This window comes from Mirounga angustirostris, unplaced genomic scaffold (genome assembly GCF_029215605.1).
Source record: "Mirounga angustirostris isolate CCGP_5_RB_7025 unplaced genomic scaffold, mMirAng1.0.hap1 SCAF_1, whole genome shotgun sequence".
In the NCBI taxonomy this organism is placed as follows: Eukaryota; Metazoa; Chordata; class Mammalia; order Carnivora; family Phocidae; genus Mirounga; species Mirounga angustirostris.
In genome coordinates, this window is record NW_026991709.1 from 137,425,471 (window position 1) to 137,446,107 (window position 20,637).

Consider the following 20,637-nt stretch of genomic DNA (forward strand, 5'->3'; position numbering starts at 1 on the left):
TTACATCATGTTAATTTTAACTCTCTGAGAAACACTGTATTAATCCATCTATCTATCCATCCATCCAGACAGACAGCCATTAATTTATTTAATATACATGCATGGCCCTAGTATGTCAGACACTGGATACAAACCTGAAACTGCATTAACTTTAAAGGTATTCTTTCATTGCTGTCTGCAAATTTCCAGAAGAGCTGCCCCAGAGGCTCCCATTTCACCAAATCATTCCTCATAACAGCAACCACCTCTCCATGTTCCCTACTACCCTCATGGAATCACTGAGCATCTTTGCTTTCCACCTTGCCCCCTGGCTGTCTAGGCCCTTGCTGCTGGGTGATGGAAGGCATGGAGTCCTAAGTCTTCCAACTATAAAACACTGGGGGTGGAGGAGGACAAGGGACGCAGAAAGAGGACTGGATTAGAGGTGTTAATTCAGAAAAGGGGAGAGGACATGATGACAAGGGACTCTGGATTTCCACCATCTGGAAATCTTAGGGCAGAAAAGGGGGGTAAAGCAAGTTTCAGATTATTTCTTCTGACTCAAAAATTCCTAAGACTAAAATATATTCATTTTAAAGGCTAAGTTTGGGTTTAATAAAGTTTCATGCACAAGTCACTAGCTAAACTTCCTTGTCCCTGTCCTTATAGACTCAAGTTTTTAGTATCTGACATAACCTTTCAATCCATAATTAGAACTAAAACACTTGAAGATGCAAATCACTAGGAAAGGGAATAGATTGGTATAATGAGTTTCAGTCAAAATTTTAATCAAAGGGGCACACACACTGGCAGTCCATAATGTTTGGATTGCAGAGTGTTTAAAAATCTCAGCCAGCTTTTAAAACTGGGACATTTTAGGTGAAATCCAGATTTCCTGCTTCATGTGAAAAATCAGAAGATCTGGCAATAGTGAGCCCAAATTCTCATAGGGTGACAATCAACTGAACCAAGAAGGGCAGCCCATCTCCTAAGAAAGAGACATACTTTTGAGTTTACTGCAGTCCCTACCACTCCCTATTGTGCCCCAACCCTGCAGCTAAATGTCACTTGTCATTTATGTTTCTGCTTGCATTGTTTTTTTAAAAAAATATTTTATTTATTTATTTGACAGAGAGAGAGATAGTGAGAGCAGGAACACAAGCAGAGGGAGTGGGAGAGGGAGAAGCAAGCTTCCCGCAGACCCGGGAGTCCGATGTGGGGCTCGATCCCAGGACCCTGGGACCATGACCTGAGCCGAAGGCAGATGCTTAACAACTGAGCCACCCAGGTGCCCCTTGCATTGTCTTTTTATAGGTAAAGAAATATTTCACAGATTTTTAATTTTTGTCAAAAGTGGGAAGACAAAAGTAATTCAAGGAAAAGGAGCGAGAATATATTTCTTTATGAAGGTTAAAAATATTTTTTTATCATATAACATACATACAATATGTGTGTTGGTTGAAAAATTTAAATTAAGCAGTTCTTATGAAACAAAGTGCCTCTCTCCCATTCCTCTCAGCTCTCTGGCACTTGTAGGCATTGGAGTTTTAGAACTCTGGTACTAATGAAACCTTTTCCTGTCTTAAAAGAGGGGATGGGTTGGAAAGCAGGAAGGTAAAGTGTATTAGAAGAGTGGGGAATCGGAGGGGAGCAGAAAGGGTCATCAGAAATGGGTACTAGTTGCCTCTGATTTTGCCCTGAGAGTCAGCTTATGGCATTGGGCTTACACAGAAGTTCCCACAGTTATTTCAAATCCTGCATATTTGAGACAAAATGGGTGATTTTCTTTATCTGAAAATCCATTCAGAATGAGATTTAGGGTTATAGCTCTAAAAACGTGGACTATCAGCCCTTCTTCCCTTTAATGAAGGGAATGACTATTTGTCATCAGGATACCATCATGGTTGTTAAAAGCTCTACTGGTCTGCCTGCAGGTCATAATAGATGTGCACTTCACAGAGTGTGAAGTAAAGGAGGTGATTGCCTTCATGGTGCTTATGATCTAGATAGAGTTTACATAAACAAGCATACATGATGAAGAGAACCTGATTCCAGACTATAGGAATGAACTATAACACATAAGTAGTTAAGTATAACACATAAGTAAGTAGTATGTTGCATGTATATATATGTTCAAGTGTATTCCACTTTGAAACAACTTGGTACACAAAAATCTAGACTTTTCAATATGAAAACTGAGGAGGGATTTTCACATTACAAAAAAATCCTCTACTTCAGATGTTCTCTGGATATTACATTCTTTTAATGCAGCGGTTCTCAATGAGGGGTGATTTCGCTCCAGAGGGACATTTGGCAATATCTGGACACACTCTTGGTTGTCATAACAGGACGGGAGCAGTTGTGTGCTACTGGAATAGAGTGCACAGAAGCAAGGAATGCTGCTAAGCATCCTGCAAGGAACAGGTCAGCCCCCACAATAATCATCTGACCCCAAATGTCCGTAGTGTCAAGGTCAAGAAACTCTGGTCTAATACGCATTACATAAAAAATTTTTAAAGGTGGTTTACACAAATGATTCAGTACTATTGTATAAAACATGGGATACCTGCATTTGAAGCCAGGGCCAGGGTGTTGGAGAGAATGTGGTTCTGGTTAAATAGAAGATGCTGGTGGGTTCTGAGCTGAGTTAGTGACCTGAGGTGATGGGGCTGAGAATGGCAGCACACATACTGGGGTATGGCTGGCAGTGGCTAGTAGCTAGAAAAAGCATCACTAGTTCAGGGAAGTATGGCAGAGAGAGGGGTACCTGGAGAAACTGGTCGAGATTTCTGGAAAAGAGAGTGTGGGCAGAAGTACAAAGCCAGAATCAAAACTTCCCTTTAAAACCCTCCTACACTATTGGTGGGAATGCAAGCTGCTGCAGCCAATCTGGAAAACAGTATGGAGGTTCCTCAAAAAGTTGAAAATAGAGCTACCATATGATCCAGCAATTGCACTACTGGGTATTTACCCCAAAGATACAAATGTAGGGATCCGAAGGGGTACGTGCACCCCGATGTTTATAGCAGCAATGTCCACAATAGCCAAACTGTGGAAAGAGCCAAGATGTCCATCGACAGATGAATGGCTAAAGAAGATGTGGTATATTATGTGGAATATTATGCAGCCATCAAAAGGAATGAAATCTTGCCATTTGCAACGACGTGGATGGAACTGGAGGGTGTTATGCTGAGCGAAATAAGTCAATCAGAGAAAGACATGTATCATATGACCTCACTGATATGAGGAATTCTTAATCTCAGGAAACAAACTGAGGGTTGCTGGAGTGGGGGGTGGGGTGGGAGGGATGGGGTGGCTGGGTGATAGACACTGGGGAGGGTATGTGCTATGGTAAGCGCTGTGAATTGTGTAAGACTATTGTATCACAGACCTGTACCTCTGAAACAAATAATACATTATATGTTAAAAAAAGAAGAAGAAGAAGAAGATAGCAGGAGGGAAAGAATGAAGGGGGGGAAATCGGAGGGGGAGAGGAACCATGGGAGACTATGGACTCTGAGAAACAAACTGAGGGTTCTAGAGGGGAGGGGGCTGGGGGAATGGGTTAGCCTGGTGGTGGGTATTAAGGAGGGCACGTTCTGCATAGAGCACTGGGTATTATAACCAAACAATGAATCATGGAAACTACATCAAAAACTAATGATGTAATGTATGGTGATTAACATAACATAATAATAAAAAAAAAATTAAAAAAAACAACTTCGCTTTAGGGCAGGAAAGCTAGAATCTTCCCTGTGGGTAGGGAAAAGTTGGTGGTGTTAGTGTTTGATCTAACAGGGCATGGAAAAGGGTTTTAAACTTTGAGGAGGAGCCCCGTGGTGGGTGCAGAGGGCAGGGAATCACGACCACTGAGTGGCTGGAAGCAGAAGGCTTTGAGAAGGGGGTGACCATGGAGAGAAGAGGACAGCGCAGCACGGCAGGAAGTTTCTGCAGATGAGCATGGGGGGGGGGTGGGGTGACTACTCAAAAGCACATGTCTCCAGCAGAACAGGAAATTCTCTAAAGCAGTAGTACAGCACAGAGGGAGCGGAGATGAGGGGGGTACCAAGGACAGCGCACGGAGGCTCAGCAGTCATGAGGGTCTGGACAAGGAAGAATACAGACACTAAGTGAGCACTGGTACTTAGTATCAGTACAAGAAGATGGGGGTCATAAAAACTAGACCTGAACAGACGGTAGAGTGGGAGGCAACGGGACCTCAGGTTCAATGCACCTGGATGCTGAGAGCTAAGAAAAAAAGCTTTGAGTTTGTGGGTAAGTGTTCATCGGGGATGCAAGGTGGCAGACATGAACCCCATATACAGTAAATAAACAGCACCAACAGTCTTTCACAAGCCTGGCGTGATCTGACTTCAGTTTCTCATCATGCTTTGGACTCCTGCTATTCGCTTCCATTGTGAGGAATGGCAGTGGGTGCTCTAGGATGAGGTTAGAGAATCCAATGAAATTTCTGAAGGACATGCTTTGACAAGGCAGGTACCTAACCCTTGGCAAAGAAAGGACAGAAGAGGCAGCTCATGCACTTGGACTGCACTTGGACTAGGTTTGAAAACTACAACTGTTCCTTACTTTGCTTCCAGTTCTAGACACTGAGTGGAGGCACTTTTACTTAACCTTTTTAGCAGCGTTTTATATTTTAAAAAATGGTTCTATTGTTTTCTGGAGTGGTATTATCTCTTAATAGTATATAGGGGGCAGTGCCTAATTTGAAAGCCTAACCTTATGTCAGCATCCCTACAATTACATAAGCATTATAGAAGAATCTGCAGCTGCATTAACTTCTCAAGTATTATATTTCAAAGACATGATGTCTGCAACACTTAGTGCATTAGGTAGACTAATCATATGTGTTCAAATTAAACACATTCAACTAGAGGGGAGAGAAGGGACAGGAGAGAGAGGGGCAGAAGGAGAAAGACTGGGAGAGAGAGGTAAAGGGGAAGTGGGGGTCAGTCTGTGACAGAGAGGAGGAAGAGGGGCAGGAGGGGAAGGGGAGGGAAATGTTAAGAAAGAAATGGAAATAGTGTGCGATCATCTCATCTTCAGGTTTGTGGCTGGGAGTGATTTTGTGGTTGGGAGACTCATGAATCTTCCCCTTTTTTTGGGTTCCTTCCTGCCTGTTTCTCCAGAGACTGGGTGTGAATCTAGGGCTTAAGAGCACCTGTTTCTCATGGAACATTTTTTTTTTCTGGGCAGACTTTGGAACCACCCCATGTCTAACTCTACTGTATAGCAACCCTCCTCTGACTTTGAAAGAGGCTAAGGAAATTCTAATCTTATTTCTTTGGGGCTTCACTCTTTTTAATCCAGTCCTCTTGTTGTGGGTCACTTCAAACATCCCTCACCTTTCCATTTAATTTCCATTTCTAATGTCTACATGATTATTCACATACATTAGATTCCTGTCCCCGAGACAAAGTCAGAAAGGACAGTTTGAGGGGCAGTTCCTGCTTTGGTTATTAATATTTCTCTCTGCAACACTAAGAATGTGGCTTTAGAACAAGAACATGTGCGATCAAAACCCAAACTGAACAGGACCCCATCTCCTTTATCTGGACTCAAAAAAACAGGAATTTCTTATTCTCTTGGACATGATAACCAACTCTGATGCAAACACACTACAAACTTTTTGGACATGCAATTCCTAAAAGACGGCACACAGAAGGCAAAGCAAAGAATCCCATGGACCCGGGTCGCACAGGACAGACATTTCAGGGAACAATTCTATTTAAACAGACCCAGAGGCCTACCGGCAAAGCCGCCTGCAGGGCAGCCAGACTCAAGCTGTTTGGGGATGTTGGAACGTGACTGGAAATTCTGATGGAAACAGCCAGCGACTCACAACCCCCCACCCCCCCCCCCCGCAAAAAAAGAAAAGGAAACGTAAAGAAAAAGACACTGACTTTTAACTATGCTGCAATCATGGTCACAAAAGAGAAGACACAACACCCTGGTTGCCCATTCCCTTCCCTCCAGCTGATTTCCAAACCTCCTCTTCCCTTCCTCCTGAGCTAGGGGCCAGGGTAAAGGGAATGAGCAGAATGGGCTGTGATGGCTGATTTTTCACATAACAAATCAAGGCGAGGTTACTTGAAAGACACAAAAACGAGGAGCTCGTATCCTCTTTTTATTTGTCCCTAACTTTTAAAAATTAAAAATGTGTTTTTCTCATATTCTATATGAAAAAAAAAAAAAGGACAGACATTACATTTTGCATTTCAGCCTTCCCTCTAAGTGAAAATGATACTGGCTCTGCCCCCCACCCTAATTCTTGAAGCGTTAGTTTAAATTTGATTCAATGAACTGGATCTGACTCTTTGTTCGTGTCCTCCAAGCTTCAGGAGCTTGCTAATGTTTCTCCCTCTTAGCTACAGACATAAAAACAGAGAAAAACAACACAAAGACAACTAAAAGTCATTCTAAAGTCTACCATTAAGATAACTAGTCTTGACCCTGGGTCCTGTAGTCTTCCTTTATTTCATCTATGTGTACTTGCAGTACATTTTTTTTACAAGATTATGATCATTTCCTACACTAGAAAATTCCAATTAAAGGCTAAAGAATAAGCCATCCTTAAGAAAAAAAAAACAAACAATGACAAAGTTAAGACAGCTGTGCTACTGAAGAGTTTATAAGCACTATAGTGACAGCAACAAATCCAGATGAAACAGTTACGAATTTCATGAAAACAGATAAAAATCCAATCGGAATAATGAGGCCTGACCCACTGAACACCTGTTTATAGTCTTAATTTTGCCTTAAGGAGATACTACTGATGTCCTCCAACAACAACAAAAATCAATAATGGATCAATATGGATAAACGTGTTGGCTACGACCTTTTGTCCTGAGAGACAGTTAACAGCTGGGTTTAGTTTTACTGGGATTTACTTAAAGACTTGTAACAGTAAATAATGGAGCATTTAAGAATATTTGCCTGCTTTGATTTAGTGAGTTTGGCAGGTGGCCGTGGCCTTTCAATGGCATATGGCTTTGGGAAATTACATCAATATATGCATACAATGTGTCTTAGCCTCTAGTTCAAGCGTCAAATTAATTAGCAAAGAATCTCTGGTTTAACGTTTTATGAGCAAATATTCTCCAGCACTGCTTGAAGAAAATATCATGAAAAGACAAAAGAAAAAAAGAGTAAAAGAGCCTGAAAAGTTTTGCAGGAATTTTTAAGAATAGCAGAATGCCCCAATAGAGAGGCAGTCACCAATATTATCTTGCGATCCCACAACACTGTGAGAGGCATATCCAGACACGTCTAATGAAGCAATGTTAACTTCTTCTTTTCAAAGATAAATTACCTATAAGTGTAATATTAAATGAAATAGAAAGCACACTTTCAATCTATCTCAAATGTTCCCATTAGGGGACTTCTGTGGTGTGCCTTTTGTAATAAATGAGAGAAATTCTGATACCCTTCAAGAGGATGTGAAACTAAATGAAAATGCAGACGAATTACTCTGAATATGTTTTCTGCTGTAATTCCCTTCATATTTCATATTTGGAAGGTGGAGAACAGCACAGAAAATCCAAACACAGTCTATGGTAACAACTAAACAGGAGTTTGAGATTTTTTTTTTTTAATTTTGTTTTCAAAATAGGCTACTTTTAATTACAGAGTCACATTGAGAAAAGCAAATGATGATTTTTATAGGAACCATAATCAACCAAGCCAAATTCTGTTTTAAAATAATTTCGCAGAGAAATTCACCTTTGAGGATCAATGGGCCTCATATTTTTGCAAATTATAGAAACCTGTAAATTCGCTTTCCTATGCAATATCCTGTAGATTGTATACAGGAAAAGACAGTTTCTGGCATATTTAAGAATAGAATAGAATTTAAGCTATTTCCAAAATATCTGGTAGATGCTACTAAGTTCCCTGAGTACTACCTGCTTGCTTCTTTTATTTTATTTTTTGATATAGAAGAAATGTTCCATTGATAGAAAATTACACAGCACACAGCATTGTAAAGCCACAGTGTCTATTAAAATAAATGGATATTGCACTTGTTTTCACTTTGGATATTTTGAAGGATATTTCTCTTGCTTTCATATAGAGAATTCATTTGACATGATTCCAGACACGTGAAACTTTAGGGACAAAATGGCAATAAGAAGCATATTAGTTCCTTCTTGAGTTTTACATTCTTACAGCTTAATATGGTCATAAGTAGATTGTTTACAGCTTACATGGATCAGTAAATATATTAAGATGAACAATTATAAAATCTAACATATTATTATACTACCATTAAAAATCACTAAGTTATTAGTTAACTAAAATAAACTTTTAATATGAAATACCAAGAAAAAGTCAAATGAGTTTTTAATCTGAACCTGAACTGGGGAGAATTATCCCACTTCAAAAGCCACAGTGCCTATCCACTGAGGGGAAGCCTTTTACATATTTTCTTTAGCAAAGAAACTGACCATATTCATTTGGGGCAATACACACACACACACACACACTATATATATATACATATATATATATGTATATATATATGTATACAGCTTAAAAAATCAGCTCAATCCAGCTCTCACATATGCTTGGAGAAAAAGTGCTTGGAAATCTTTGTTACTCATGGACCCCTTTCAATCACCTAGCGACCTCTCTCTTTAGTGCTGTTTTTAATTTCAAACATTCAGCGTTCAAAGTCAAAGATTTGACAAAGCTGATGCCAATCGTAACTTTGAAACACGACGCAAACAAACGCAGAAACTTTTAAGAAATTCAAGTAAAATGGTCCCTACCTTTTTTTTGAGAGTACGATGGCGACTGCACTTGAGAAAAAGTAGGCTTTTCTTCAGTGAAATACTCAGGTTGGCTGTATTGATTCAGGGCCATGTCCAAATCAGAGTCCTTGCTTTTCAGCATGTTTCCAGGGTAACTACAGGTATAAGGCTGATTCACTGCCCAGGCCTGTTCCATATATATGTTGTTACTGGGCACAGCCTGAGCGTTGCAACCACTGTAGCCCGGACTATCTTCAAAATACGTGTAATAATCAGTGGCCTGCATGTAGCAATTGCTGCCGGCAGCGGGGTGCACTTCATATACTTCTTGCAGACAATAGTTCATTTTGTGACCCTGGTTCAGTTTCTACTTTACATATACACACACTCTACGCATGCATTCACCAGCCCCATACGCCCCGAGAGCCGGGCATATACGCCGAGAAGCGTCCATCCATACGCATGACACGAGAAGGAAAGATGAATAAACACCACCACCCGTACAGCCACCCAGCCTGCTTTACTTTGGAATTGCACCTGATGGGCTAAAATCCTATTTAGATTGAGGTGTCTTTTGAGCTCTCCTGCCATTCAAACATATTGGAAAGCAGATTTCTGACTATCAAAGGTCTTAAGCTGAGAACACAGCTAAGTCCTGGGGAAGATGGCACGCAGGTAGGGATGACCGTCACCCAGCTGGAGGAGTGACAGCAAGAATGCTCCTGTTCCCCCAAAGCTGGAAAGATTCATTTTATACGCCGTTTTTAACCCCTTTTAACATGATTAGAAAATGATTACTCATTGTGATGTCATTTTGGTTGACAACTTAAGCATGAAACCTTGTAAAGACATCTTAGAGAATATCCTTGGATACACAGAAAATCCTAAAATCAATAATCCGGTTTATTAGCATGACCCAGAGAAAATCCCAGTAATAATGAGCCCGATGACTGACTCTAAAACATTAATCTAGTCATGCAAGTGTTGGTGGTTAAGTCTGTTGAATGTTACTGATTGGCTTTTTTTTTTTTTTAAGATTTTATTTATTTATTTGACAGAGAGAGACACAGCGAGAGAGGGAACACAATCAGGGGGAGTGGGAGAGGGAGAAGCAGGCTCCCCGCAGAGCAGGGAGCCCGACGCGGGGCTTGATCCCAGGACCCTGGGATCATGACCTGAACCAAAGGCAGACGCTCAACGACTGAGCCACTCAGGCGCCCCCTGATTGGCTTTTAATGGCAGGATCCAGCCATCCTCCTCATGACACACAGGTCCCACAGGTTTTAGAAACATGCCAAGAAAAGCCACTTCTGAAAATGCCACTGGTATCTGTGAATGAGTTAAGGTTTGTTCCTTGCCGCGGATCATTTTCTACATTGTTGGCACTAATCTACATGAGACCTAAAGCTTAAATCAGCTTTGCTCATTCTGTTTTTATGTTTTGTTTATCAGCACATGAGGGAGAGTATGTGCCAGTGCCCTTAAATGAAGAACCGCCTCAATTATGGCAGGCTCCCCCCTCCGTTTGTACTTAACAGCACTCTTGGAGGTAGTTTGTGGGAAAGCGTGTATATTTATCATTTTATTCCAATCAGATCTGCTTTTGAGATTATTCACATGCTTGAGGTTTAAAGACCGTGATCTTTAAGAGGGAAAAGCGTTTTCTGTAAGAATCATTGTATCTTTTAACTAAGATGCGAACAAATATCAAATTAGACCCTAACTGCTTGCTAAGATGATTACTAAGGGCTTTTTTTCTCCATGTGGATGAGCATGTGGATGCCCACTATATGCATGTGTTCTAGATCATGGTTCAGTAAGGGCCAAAGCTGCTTTCTTTGAAGCTAGAACTTTCTTTGAAAGTTCTTTCTCTTTCTTCCAGAGACTCAGTTTGCAGGGCTGGGACTCAGGTGGTGACATTTACATTTGGGTTCCTGCCGGTCCATGAATGTGTGACCTTGTTGGTGTTTCCCTCCTAAGCGACCACAGACAATGTAATATGGTAATACTCAGCAGTGAGACCTCCTCTTTGGCTATGCACCTCTAGTCAACTCCAACATGGGATTCTGGGATAGGGATATATGACCGGAGAAAGGAAGGTATGAGTAACAGTCATTCAACAAACACCTACAGGGTGTCTGTCAAGTGCAAAGCAAGGAAGTGGTGGGAGCAGAGAGCAAAAGTCAATCAGCCCCTGCCACTAAGTAGCTCAGTAGCACACGTATTCAGTATACTGAGTCAGTGGGCCACCGACATGCAAGGGAGTCTTTTTAAGTGCTGATGATTTAATTTTTTTGTTTTTAAAGATTTCTTTGAGAGAGAGAACGAGCAGGGGGAGGGGCAGAGGGAGAGGGACAAGGAGACTCCCTGCTGGGCTGGAAGCCACACATGAGGCTCAATCCCAGAACGCTGGGATCATGGCCTGAGCCAAAGGCAGACACTTAACTGACTGAGCCACCAGGCGTCCCAAGTGCTGATGATTTTGTAAACATAGTAAGGGAGCCACTGATCAAGGGAAGAGAGCAAGCAACAAATGAGACAGAACAAGGGAAGAAACCCAGGCCGACCCCATGGATGTTTAGTAATAAGACTCCTCAAAAAATTGCAACCGAACTGTAAGACAAGTAAAGGAATGTTCTCCAAATTGGTACATTTGAATCGTGAAAATGAACTGCAACATCCCAAACAGCAGAAAAGTGACCATAAGGAGTAACGAACATAGCTAACATCCTAATAGTGTTTTTACTCTCTGATTAATCTTAAAACGAATAAAAGATTTATTCGCAAGTGTTTTTAAGAACACATACACATAACATTACAATTAACATTTTCTCCCTGCTGAAAATGTCAAAACATTTCATTGGAAGCAGTGACTATTTTCTGAAAACCCCGGGAAAAAGGATCCAGGCCTTATGTTTTTTGTCTGATTTCATTTATTTATCTCAAATTTCCCCAAACTAATCTGAAAATTAACCTTTCAATAAAGCAGTTTTCTTTCCTGGCAAACACACATGTTCCGAGGCCTCTTTTTCTGGTTCGGAGCTACATGGCGGATCCGGCCAATTCTGCAGTTTGGCCAGTGCGTTTCCTGGCTCCCTTTCTATTTCATCGAAGGCACAGATCCAAGCAATTTCTTGCTTTTCACCAGTAACAATATCAACCAAAGCCAGAGTCTCAACTTCCATGCCAAAGGAACACTTAGAAACAACTTCCAGAAATCTCCAAATGTGCTTGGAAAATCAGAGCGTTAAATTCTGCCCCAGAACTGGATATACATACTGCAGCGAAAAGGGAAAGAACGACTCCAAAACCGTTTTTCCTCAATTTTTACAAAACATGTGGAAGACCCGAGAGTCACGGAATTAAAGCAATTCTGCATTCCCTCAGAAATCTTTGAACAGGAAAAAAGAAGGATCAAAGCCTATTTAAGAGAGCTCCCTCCCTAACTTTTTATCTTTTGGAGAAAACAGTACAAAACTTTTCTGGAATGCACTCCTTCTTGTTCCAAGAATGGGGGATATTCTTTACGTGTAGCAAGTGCGTGAAGCTCTCACTACTGTGAGTTGAAAATGGAGTCCAACACTCACACTGAGTTTGAAATATGGCCCCTCATACCCTGATAAAAGCAATCACAGTGCTGTCACTCGTGATCGATCTGGCATGCTTCTCTGTAAAGTCGATAAAGCAATTTAAACGTATTATGTGTCACAAATGAGGTGAGCTTCGGTAAGATTGTTTTCTTATTTCCCTGGCTGACTACTCTAATTTAGTTACTTAAGGGGAAGCTTGAGAGTTATTTGACCCATAGTGCATCAGACTGCCTGAAATAAACTTGGGAGGGCTTTAATAATTCTCACTAGAAGTGTTCCAATCAATAACAATTTATTATGTAAATACATCTCTGTCTTCGGCTGGAAGGAAATAACCTAAAAGGATAAGACTAACGATATTGCTTGGAAAACCTTGTAGGTGAACAACAAACCCTCAAGGTCTCTGAAGGAGGAAAGCAGCTTCTTTCAGTGTCTTTTCCTCTGTTTTCAGCTGTGTTGTTTCTTTAATAAGGCCGCACATTGACCTCACCCATGCACTTTAAAAAATGTCGATGCCTAGGTGTCACGCTCAGAAATTCTGATTTAATCAGGATGGGGTAAAACGTGAGCATCAAGGTTTTTTTTTTAAGTTCCTCAGGTTATTTCCACAGGCAGCCAAATCTGAGAACTGCTGTTCTACTGGGTCCCCAAGCATGGCCCCTTTACCATGCCATGGGCATCCCCCATACTTAACTTTTTCTTCATTTGCAGTTTTGCTGCGTATTTCCCTTAGTTCTTAAAAATTCACCCTCCACACCTCGACCTAACTTCAGCTGTCCTTGAGTTGTCTGGTTGAGGAGAGGGGATAGGCCAAGGAGAGAGACCGGGAAAGAACTAAATCCAAGGAAGTGTGATGTGGCATGGGAACGCCGGAAGAATCTGCCTAGGGAGTTGGGCATAGCGTCATGGAAGAGGGGACCTGCGAGTTGGCTTTTGAAGAGTACACAGGACTTCAACAGTGAAGCCAGAGATATGAGACTGCTGAGCAGAAATATCTTGGGGAGAGTGTTATCAATGATACTTGCAAGAAGGCACATAAGGAAAGATAATTAATAAACATGAAATGTTTATGCTAGCTTCTACTCCAATAACTTTTCTTTCTTTCTGCTTTAGTAATAGAATGTCTAAGTTTTAGTTGTGCAATAGCCTTTGGGAAGAGACTTCTGTTTCCCAGTCTCCCTTGCACCTAGATGTGTCTGTGTGAAAAACTTCTGGCCAGTGAGATGTAGCAGAAGAAATGTTGTATGGCGGTTTCTACAAGACTTAAAAAACAACTGGTGCATACTATTTGCTTCTTCTTTGTTCCTTCTTCTAGCTGCTGGAATGTGGATATAATGGCTAGAGCTCCAGCCACCATTTTGGCCCATTAGAATAACTGCTGTACTCTAGATGGCAGAGGAATAAGCTGGAAGGAACCTAGGTTGCTGAACCTAGAACTGCCACAGAACTGCCATACTAGTCTAGACTGCGAACCTCTGTACTTAAAAAAAAAAAGATTTTATTTATTTATTTGACACAGAGAGACACAGCGAGAGAGGGAACACAAGCAGGGGGAGTGGGAGAGGGAGAAGCAGGCTTCCTGCAGAGCAGGGAGCCCGATGTGGGGCTCGATCCCAGGACCCTGGGATCATGACCTGAGCTGAAGGCAGACGCTTAACTGACTGAGCCACCCAGGCGCCCCTGCACTTTTGATTTTTTTTCTCAAGAGAGAAAAATAAACTTTTTCATTTAGGTAACTGTCTTCTCTTTTGTAAAATAGTGATAATTGTACCCACCTCATCAGTTATTGTGAAGATGAAGTGAGTCAATATAAGTAAAGCATTTAGAACAGTGACTGGCATAGTAAGTGGATATAATTATGTAAATATAGTAATTGTCATTATTGAAGTGCCTTAGGCTCTGTCTTGGACTTTCTTTTTTGAGTCTATATTTTCACTCTAGGTTAAGAGTCAGCAAGCTTTGGCTGACAGACCAAACATGGGCCACGACCTGCTTTGTAAATAAAGTTTTATTAAAATACAGTCATGCTCATTCATTTACATATCGTCTATGGCTGCTTCTCTATCTACTCCGTGCTACAATGGCAGAGTTGAGTAATTGTAGCAGAGACAATATGGCTTGCTGAAAATATTTAGTATGTGGCACTTTAGAGAAGAAGTTTGCCAGTGTCTGTTGTAGGTGATCTCATCCACTCTAATGGCTTTCAATAAATAGATAAATGACACCCAAATATTATGTCTCCATCCCAGATGTCTCCTCTACAACCAGAATCTGCTGTCCAGCTGTCAACTTGACATGTCCATTAGCACACCAATAGGCATCTCCAACTTCATTCTTTCTAAGACCTGTTCCTCCTGCAGACTTCTCATCTAGGTACCACCATCCACCTGGGGGTTTAAGCACAAAGCCTTGTCGTCTCCTTGACTCCTTACTTTCCCTCACTATTTACCTCCAACCTAGAAGTAAGTTCATTGGTTCTTCCTCCAAGATATATACTACCTTAGAGGAAGGGAGGGAATTCAGGGGACTTGCCCAGGCCTGGGATTTGACGCTCCCCCTTAAGAATTGATGTAAAACCTTGAGTCCGTGGGATCATGCACAATTCAGACCATTTTGGAACTTTTTACTTCCTCAGTCCCAGGTACATTAATTAGCATGAGTCATTCTCCCCTTGATTATTTTGACTGTGTGATCCTCATTAGGTGGACACTGTGGCACTGGATTAACATTCAGATGATGTTTCCAGAGTGGTCCACAATACCAGTCTCAAGAGACGCTTTGAAGGAAAAGGCAGTAAAAAGAGGTTCTGTGGTCAAATGAGTTTGGGAAGTATGCATTGTGTATCCCTCTCTGAGAGAATCTCAGATGAAAACTGTCGGACTTTGCATGACCTCACATGACTCAGCATTTCCCAAACACATCTGATCATAGAACCCTGTGTATCTTCTAACATCTGTTACAAGTGTTCCATGAAACATACTTTCAGAAACACAGAATTCTGTTCTGTGACTCCATTGCTGGAGGGAAGGCCATTCGTAGGGATAGATCCCCTGGAAGAGTGGTGTTTTTCTTAGATCACACACCAGGGACAGAGAGGAGGAGCCTGGGAAACTGCTGAGGGGAGTGTCCTGGTTTTGGCCTTTACTAAGGAGGAAAGCTCCTGGCCAGAAGAGGCAGGCCGGACACAAGGTAGTGCAAATCCTAGGTGATCACTGCACAAGACTGGGGCCTTTGGGCTCTGCGACTGCATCTGTTTGGTAGGAATAGAAACACAAAGCCCTCTTCTTTTCAAACAACTTATACTCTGACTTCATTTCTAATTTGCTTTTTTCTCCTTTAGTATTTGACAAAAGCTTTTTGATAGTGCCGGCCTGTTACAGCTCTATGAAAGGATACTGAGGGGAGGCTTTTGTTTGCAATCCATCATCAAGCAGAATGCACGTTTACAAAAAATGCGCTGAAAATGTGACAACATGGTTTACTGGCATACAGGGAATGGACTGCGATCTGGGTGCACTGGGAAAGAAAGGGCCCTGAGGAGAACACTAAAGTGGGAACAAGATGCTCCTGGGGCCCAAGATGTTGGGAGCAGCCCCAGTAACTGAACTGAGAGCTGTCCAAGGAGAAGGAGGTTCTCACAGTGCAGTCGTGGTGACTTCCTTAACTTGGACACTCTTTCCAGGCCTAAGGTCTGGAGGTCGCGTTTTACTCTATTAAGGTGGACCGGCTATCCTGGCACAATCGTGCAAAAGATACCACAGACCCTATTACAATAGCTTTCTACTAGATGAAATATGCCGATTTATAGAATTGAGTGGGTTAAAGCAAACAGCCCTTTGTAGTTCCACAAAGACTGTAAAATAGACTCCGCAAGCCTTAGATCAGTGGCTCTAAAAGTGTGGTTCCTGAGCCAGCAGCATTTGCATCTCCTGGAACTTCTTATAAATGCAAATTCTCCATCGGTGCCCCAGACCCACTGAATCAGACTCAGCAGGGTGAGGTCAGCAGCATACGTGGAGACATGGCCTCCCAGGGATTCTGTTGCAGGCTAACGTTTGAGAACCAGGGTCTAGACCGAATGAAACATGTAGGTATACAGAAGTGAATACAGACAAGCCTCCTCATGGCTGGGGTGTTGAAAGAGAAGGAAGGCTTCTGAAATAGATTGTAGACCAATGTTATCAGCATTGAATTCCTCTCTTTTCTAAGCCAACAGGGGAATGTTCGCTCTTTTCCATGAATGGACTTTTGATTCAAAAGCAAACCTTTAATGGCTAATATAGTCTGACGAAGTTTGCATCATAGTCTAGAAAACATCCAATAAAGTTTCAGTTTGGTGTGACTTTAATTTGAACACTGGCTAAATAATAATGATGAGGTCTATTGCATGTTATCTTCATAACCAAACAATACCACTGGTGGTGAAGATATTTTCATTCATTTTAAAGAGTGGAAACTGAGGGGTTGGTTTTCTCAACCTTATGTAACTGCCAAGGGAAGAAGTTAGTATAGAGATTTTGGCTCTTGATTTGCTATTCTAGAACTTGCTTGTCCCATTTCCCACAGTACTTTTCTAAGAGAAAATTATTTATAGGTTTTGACACAGATTCAAGGTCGCTGTAATGATTTATCTGTTTTTCCAAAGATGAGCTTAATTTAATGCCTCTATTTATTTATATATATTTACCTCTACCTCTAGGACAAAACCTCTTCAATATTTTACGTTTTTATGAATATCATTTATGCTTTGCATGAATATCATATGGCCCCTCATTTTACGTACTCTTTAATTAATGAAAGCAAGTAGATCCATTTTGACTTAGTTTAATGTGTCAAGATGATTATTTCATTGTAATTCACACTGATGGACTTGATTTGAAAAGTTGAGTGGTTGTTTGAGTGGAACGGTTTTGACATTTAACAGCTATAGTATACTTTCTTTATTCCAGAATAACATGTCAGAGATTAATTTTAAAACAAATTTCCCTAATAATAGGAATAATGAATGAATGATTGAATCATCTGCATTATACTTTGCTTTTTCACCTTTAAGAACAACTAGTGCAAAATTGAGGCTCTGCCACAATTGATGTCGTTTTCAAAAGATTTATTCTTTGTTCATTAAAGGCTCCATTCTTACACCAATACTTAAAAATGCTGTGAAGAATAATGAAAGGTAAAAAGTTCAAACGAAGTAATGCTGCATGCTACAATGTGGATGAACCTCAAAAGCAATATGCCAAGGGAAAGATCCCAGTCCTGTTGTGTGATTCCATTTTTGTGCGGTGCAGTAAAGGCCCATCTGCAGGGACAGAAAGTAGATGAGTGGTTGCCAGGGACTGGGTACAGAGAGAAAGAGTCACTGTAAGTCAGCTGCAAGTTTCTTCAGGGTGATGGAAATGTTCTAAAATAAGATTGTGGTGATGATTGCAAAACTCTGTAAATACTCTAACAATTATGGAACTGTACACTGAAAACAGAGGGATTTTATGCTATGTAAATTATATCTTAAATTATATCTTAATAAAGCTTCATGAAAATAGATGCGGGTTTATGAATAGCTTGAGCTAATTAAAACTGATTATCAAAATAAAAAAATTTAAAAGTTCACGTCATTTACATATCAATACCATGTACAAGAGGAAGACAGGGCCTTCCTCTGAAATTTGCAACCCAACTAAAAAGACGTATCAACAAGCAGAAGACAGTATCTGACACACCAAACACTTCATGTGTTAAGTGAATATGGAGTGAAGTGGAATTTTACTGTTTCCAAAACAGCATAAGTTAAATTCTTTATTAATCTTCTCTAGGACAAATGTCAGCCAGCCAATAGAATTTTCATTATTGCTTGGTCATCAACAGAGTCATTGCGTATTTCAAGTCTAGACCCAAAGCTCGTCCAACATGTCTATTTGGAAACCCCATGCTGGAAGCAGGCTCATTGAACTTCAGTCAACACACAGTGCAGCACGGGGCACACAAAATACACTTGAGAACATTTTTGGTATAGATCAAGGTGATCTCAACCTCCAGTGAATTACACAGGCATGTTCCGAAGCTGTAGTAAGATCGGGTAGCACCCAATAGGTGCTCTAGTATAGTAACATTTCATGACAGCATGAGGAAAGAAATGACTCATTCTGAGGGCGAAAGGAGAAACAAGCACAGAGGAAGTGATATGTGAATGGGGCCTTCATGGAAGAGGTGAACAAAAGAGGATTGGTAAAGGAGTTTCCAAAAACTGGATTGACTTCATGTCGGTACCCTGAGAACCACATCTAGAAATGGTGAATTGAAGTTCCTCATTTTATTTCAAATGTCAAAATAATCTAGAAAGATACATAGTAGGTATCAAGATTAACCAAAGGTACATTCCAATCTTAACTGTTTTGTCATTTAATAGGATTGGATTGTGGAAAGAAAGGAAGGTCCAGTTAAAACAGAAATGAATAAAGAGGCAGCATCTATGTGTTATCCTCGGAGGTCTTCAGACTGCAGAGAATCTGCTTTCTATCCCTACTGCAAAAAAAAGGTGTCCCCCAGGGAGGTATCATACTGTCGTTCCAGCCTTAAAAATCTCATAGGTGACAGAGAAACCAATAACTTTGACTTCGAGACATTCATCCTTAGGCTGTTGAATGGATGCTTAATAGGTGGGCTTCTAGAAAATACACTTTCTTCCAACCCTGTGAGATAATGAGTGAGCTCATCAATAAAGATAGAAAACTCCTCACATGAACATGTAGGCCGTTTGGAAGTTTGCAAACCATTTCTGAATCACACACTTAAATTTTTATAGGAACAAACATCATGGGGTACAACAATTTTTTTTAGGATTTTTGCCAAAAATACATAATCTGATTCTCATCATGAGGAAACATCAGTCACACCCAAACTGAGGGACGCTCTACAAAATCACAGGCCTGAATTCTTCAAACATGTCAATGTCATGAAAAAGAGAAAGGTCGTGACACCCCATTACAGATTAAAGCAGATGACAGAGATGCAAAAGCTACATGAAATACATAATCCTGGCCTGGGTCCTGGATCAGAAACAGAACTGACATGAAGAACACGTAGTGGTGGCCTGGACCGGCCCTGTCCAGGAGGGATGACACCCATGAAAGCCTCCAGGGACAATTCTTTCTCAGCCTCTACCTCCCCTCACGGAGACAGTTTGTGAAATTTTCATAAAGTCTGTAGATGAGATAATAGTAGGCATCAATGTTAAACTTACTGATATTGAGAACTGTACCATGGTTTTGTAGGAGAATTTCTTTGACTTTAGGGGACACTCCAAAGTATTTAGAGTTCAAGGGGTATGATGTCTGTGACTGACTCTTACATGATTCTGAAAAAGAATAATCTATATATACACAAACAGATGCAGACGTACATTCACACACGCACTGTGATAAGGCAAATGTGGCAAAGTGTTAATAACTGGTGATTCCAGATGAAGGGCACGTGGGAGTTCTCTGTAGTATTCCAACTTTTCAGTAAAGCAGAGAGTACTTTAAAATCACATATAAAATGGAATTTATAGGTTTGCCTTAGCAGATCTTCCAAGAAAACACACAGCTCAAACTTGAAGATGGTCCTTTTCTACCAATTTCGTTTTTCCAGTTCAACTCTTAAACGCAGGAACCAGCTTAAAAGGTAAGCAGATTTGCAATAAAACAACAAACAAAATCAAACCCCCTCCATTCATCTAGGAAAAATGTGTCAGATTGATTTAGTGTTATATATATATTTTTCCTTTTTAGTGGTGATCACCAGGCTTATATTCTTGATATTCCAAAATTTCTTCTTCTTCTTTCTTCTCCTTCTCCTCCTTCTTCCTCTTCCTCTTCCTCTTCCTCTTCCTCTTCCTCTTCCTCTTCCTCTTCCTCTTCTTCTTCTTCTTCTTCTTCTTCTTCTTCTTCTTCTTCTTCTCCTCCTCCTCCTCCTCCTGCTCCTCCTCCTCCTCCTCCTTCTTCTTCTTCTTTATCATAGAATGAACATTTGTTTCCATTGTTTGGGGAAGAAATAAGACTTAAACATAGAATGATCACTTCAAAGGAAAGTTAAGAATGAACATATCATGTGTAACCAGGAAGGGATAATAAGAAAGCACTATTCCCCGGGTTCAGCCATAAATATTAAATGGGATGAGCCCATTGCAGATACCTGTTTCCCTGGAAACCATTCAGTTGAAACTCCTGCAAAAATTAACATGTATTTTTTTCCCTTAAAGGGCAGGAGCTTCTTTTACTTACACATTTTTGACCTTTAGTTTTATATCTTAGGCTGAT

At 40.8% G+C, this 20,637-nt stretch overlaps 1 protein-coding gene across 28 annotated transcripts in view; it reads right to left on the bottom strand.

The window, feature by feature from the left end:
• THRB (thyroid hormone receptor beta) overlaps window positions 1–20,637 on the bottom strand; it is a 404,443-nt gene that overhangs the window by 42,900 nt on the left and 340,906 nt on the right. Inside the window, exon 1 of one of the 28 annotated variants that reach the window (XM_045903895.3) lies at window positions 8,769–14,015. The exons of the other annotated variants lie outside the window; for them this stretch is intronic. Within the exon in view, the coding sequence (XP_045759851.1) occupies window positions 8,769–9,096 (328 nt within the window). The 5' untranslated portion in view covers window positions 9,097–14,015. Of the gene's footprint in view, window positions 1–8,768; window positions 14,016–20,637 lie in introns of those variants that run through there. 28 annotated transcript variants of the gene reach the window in all.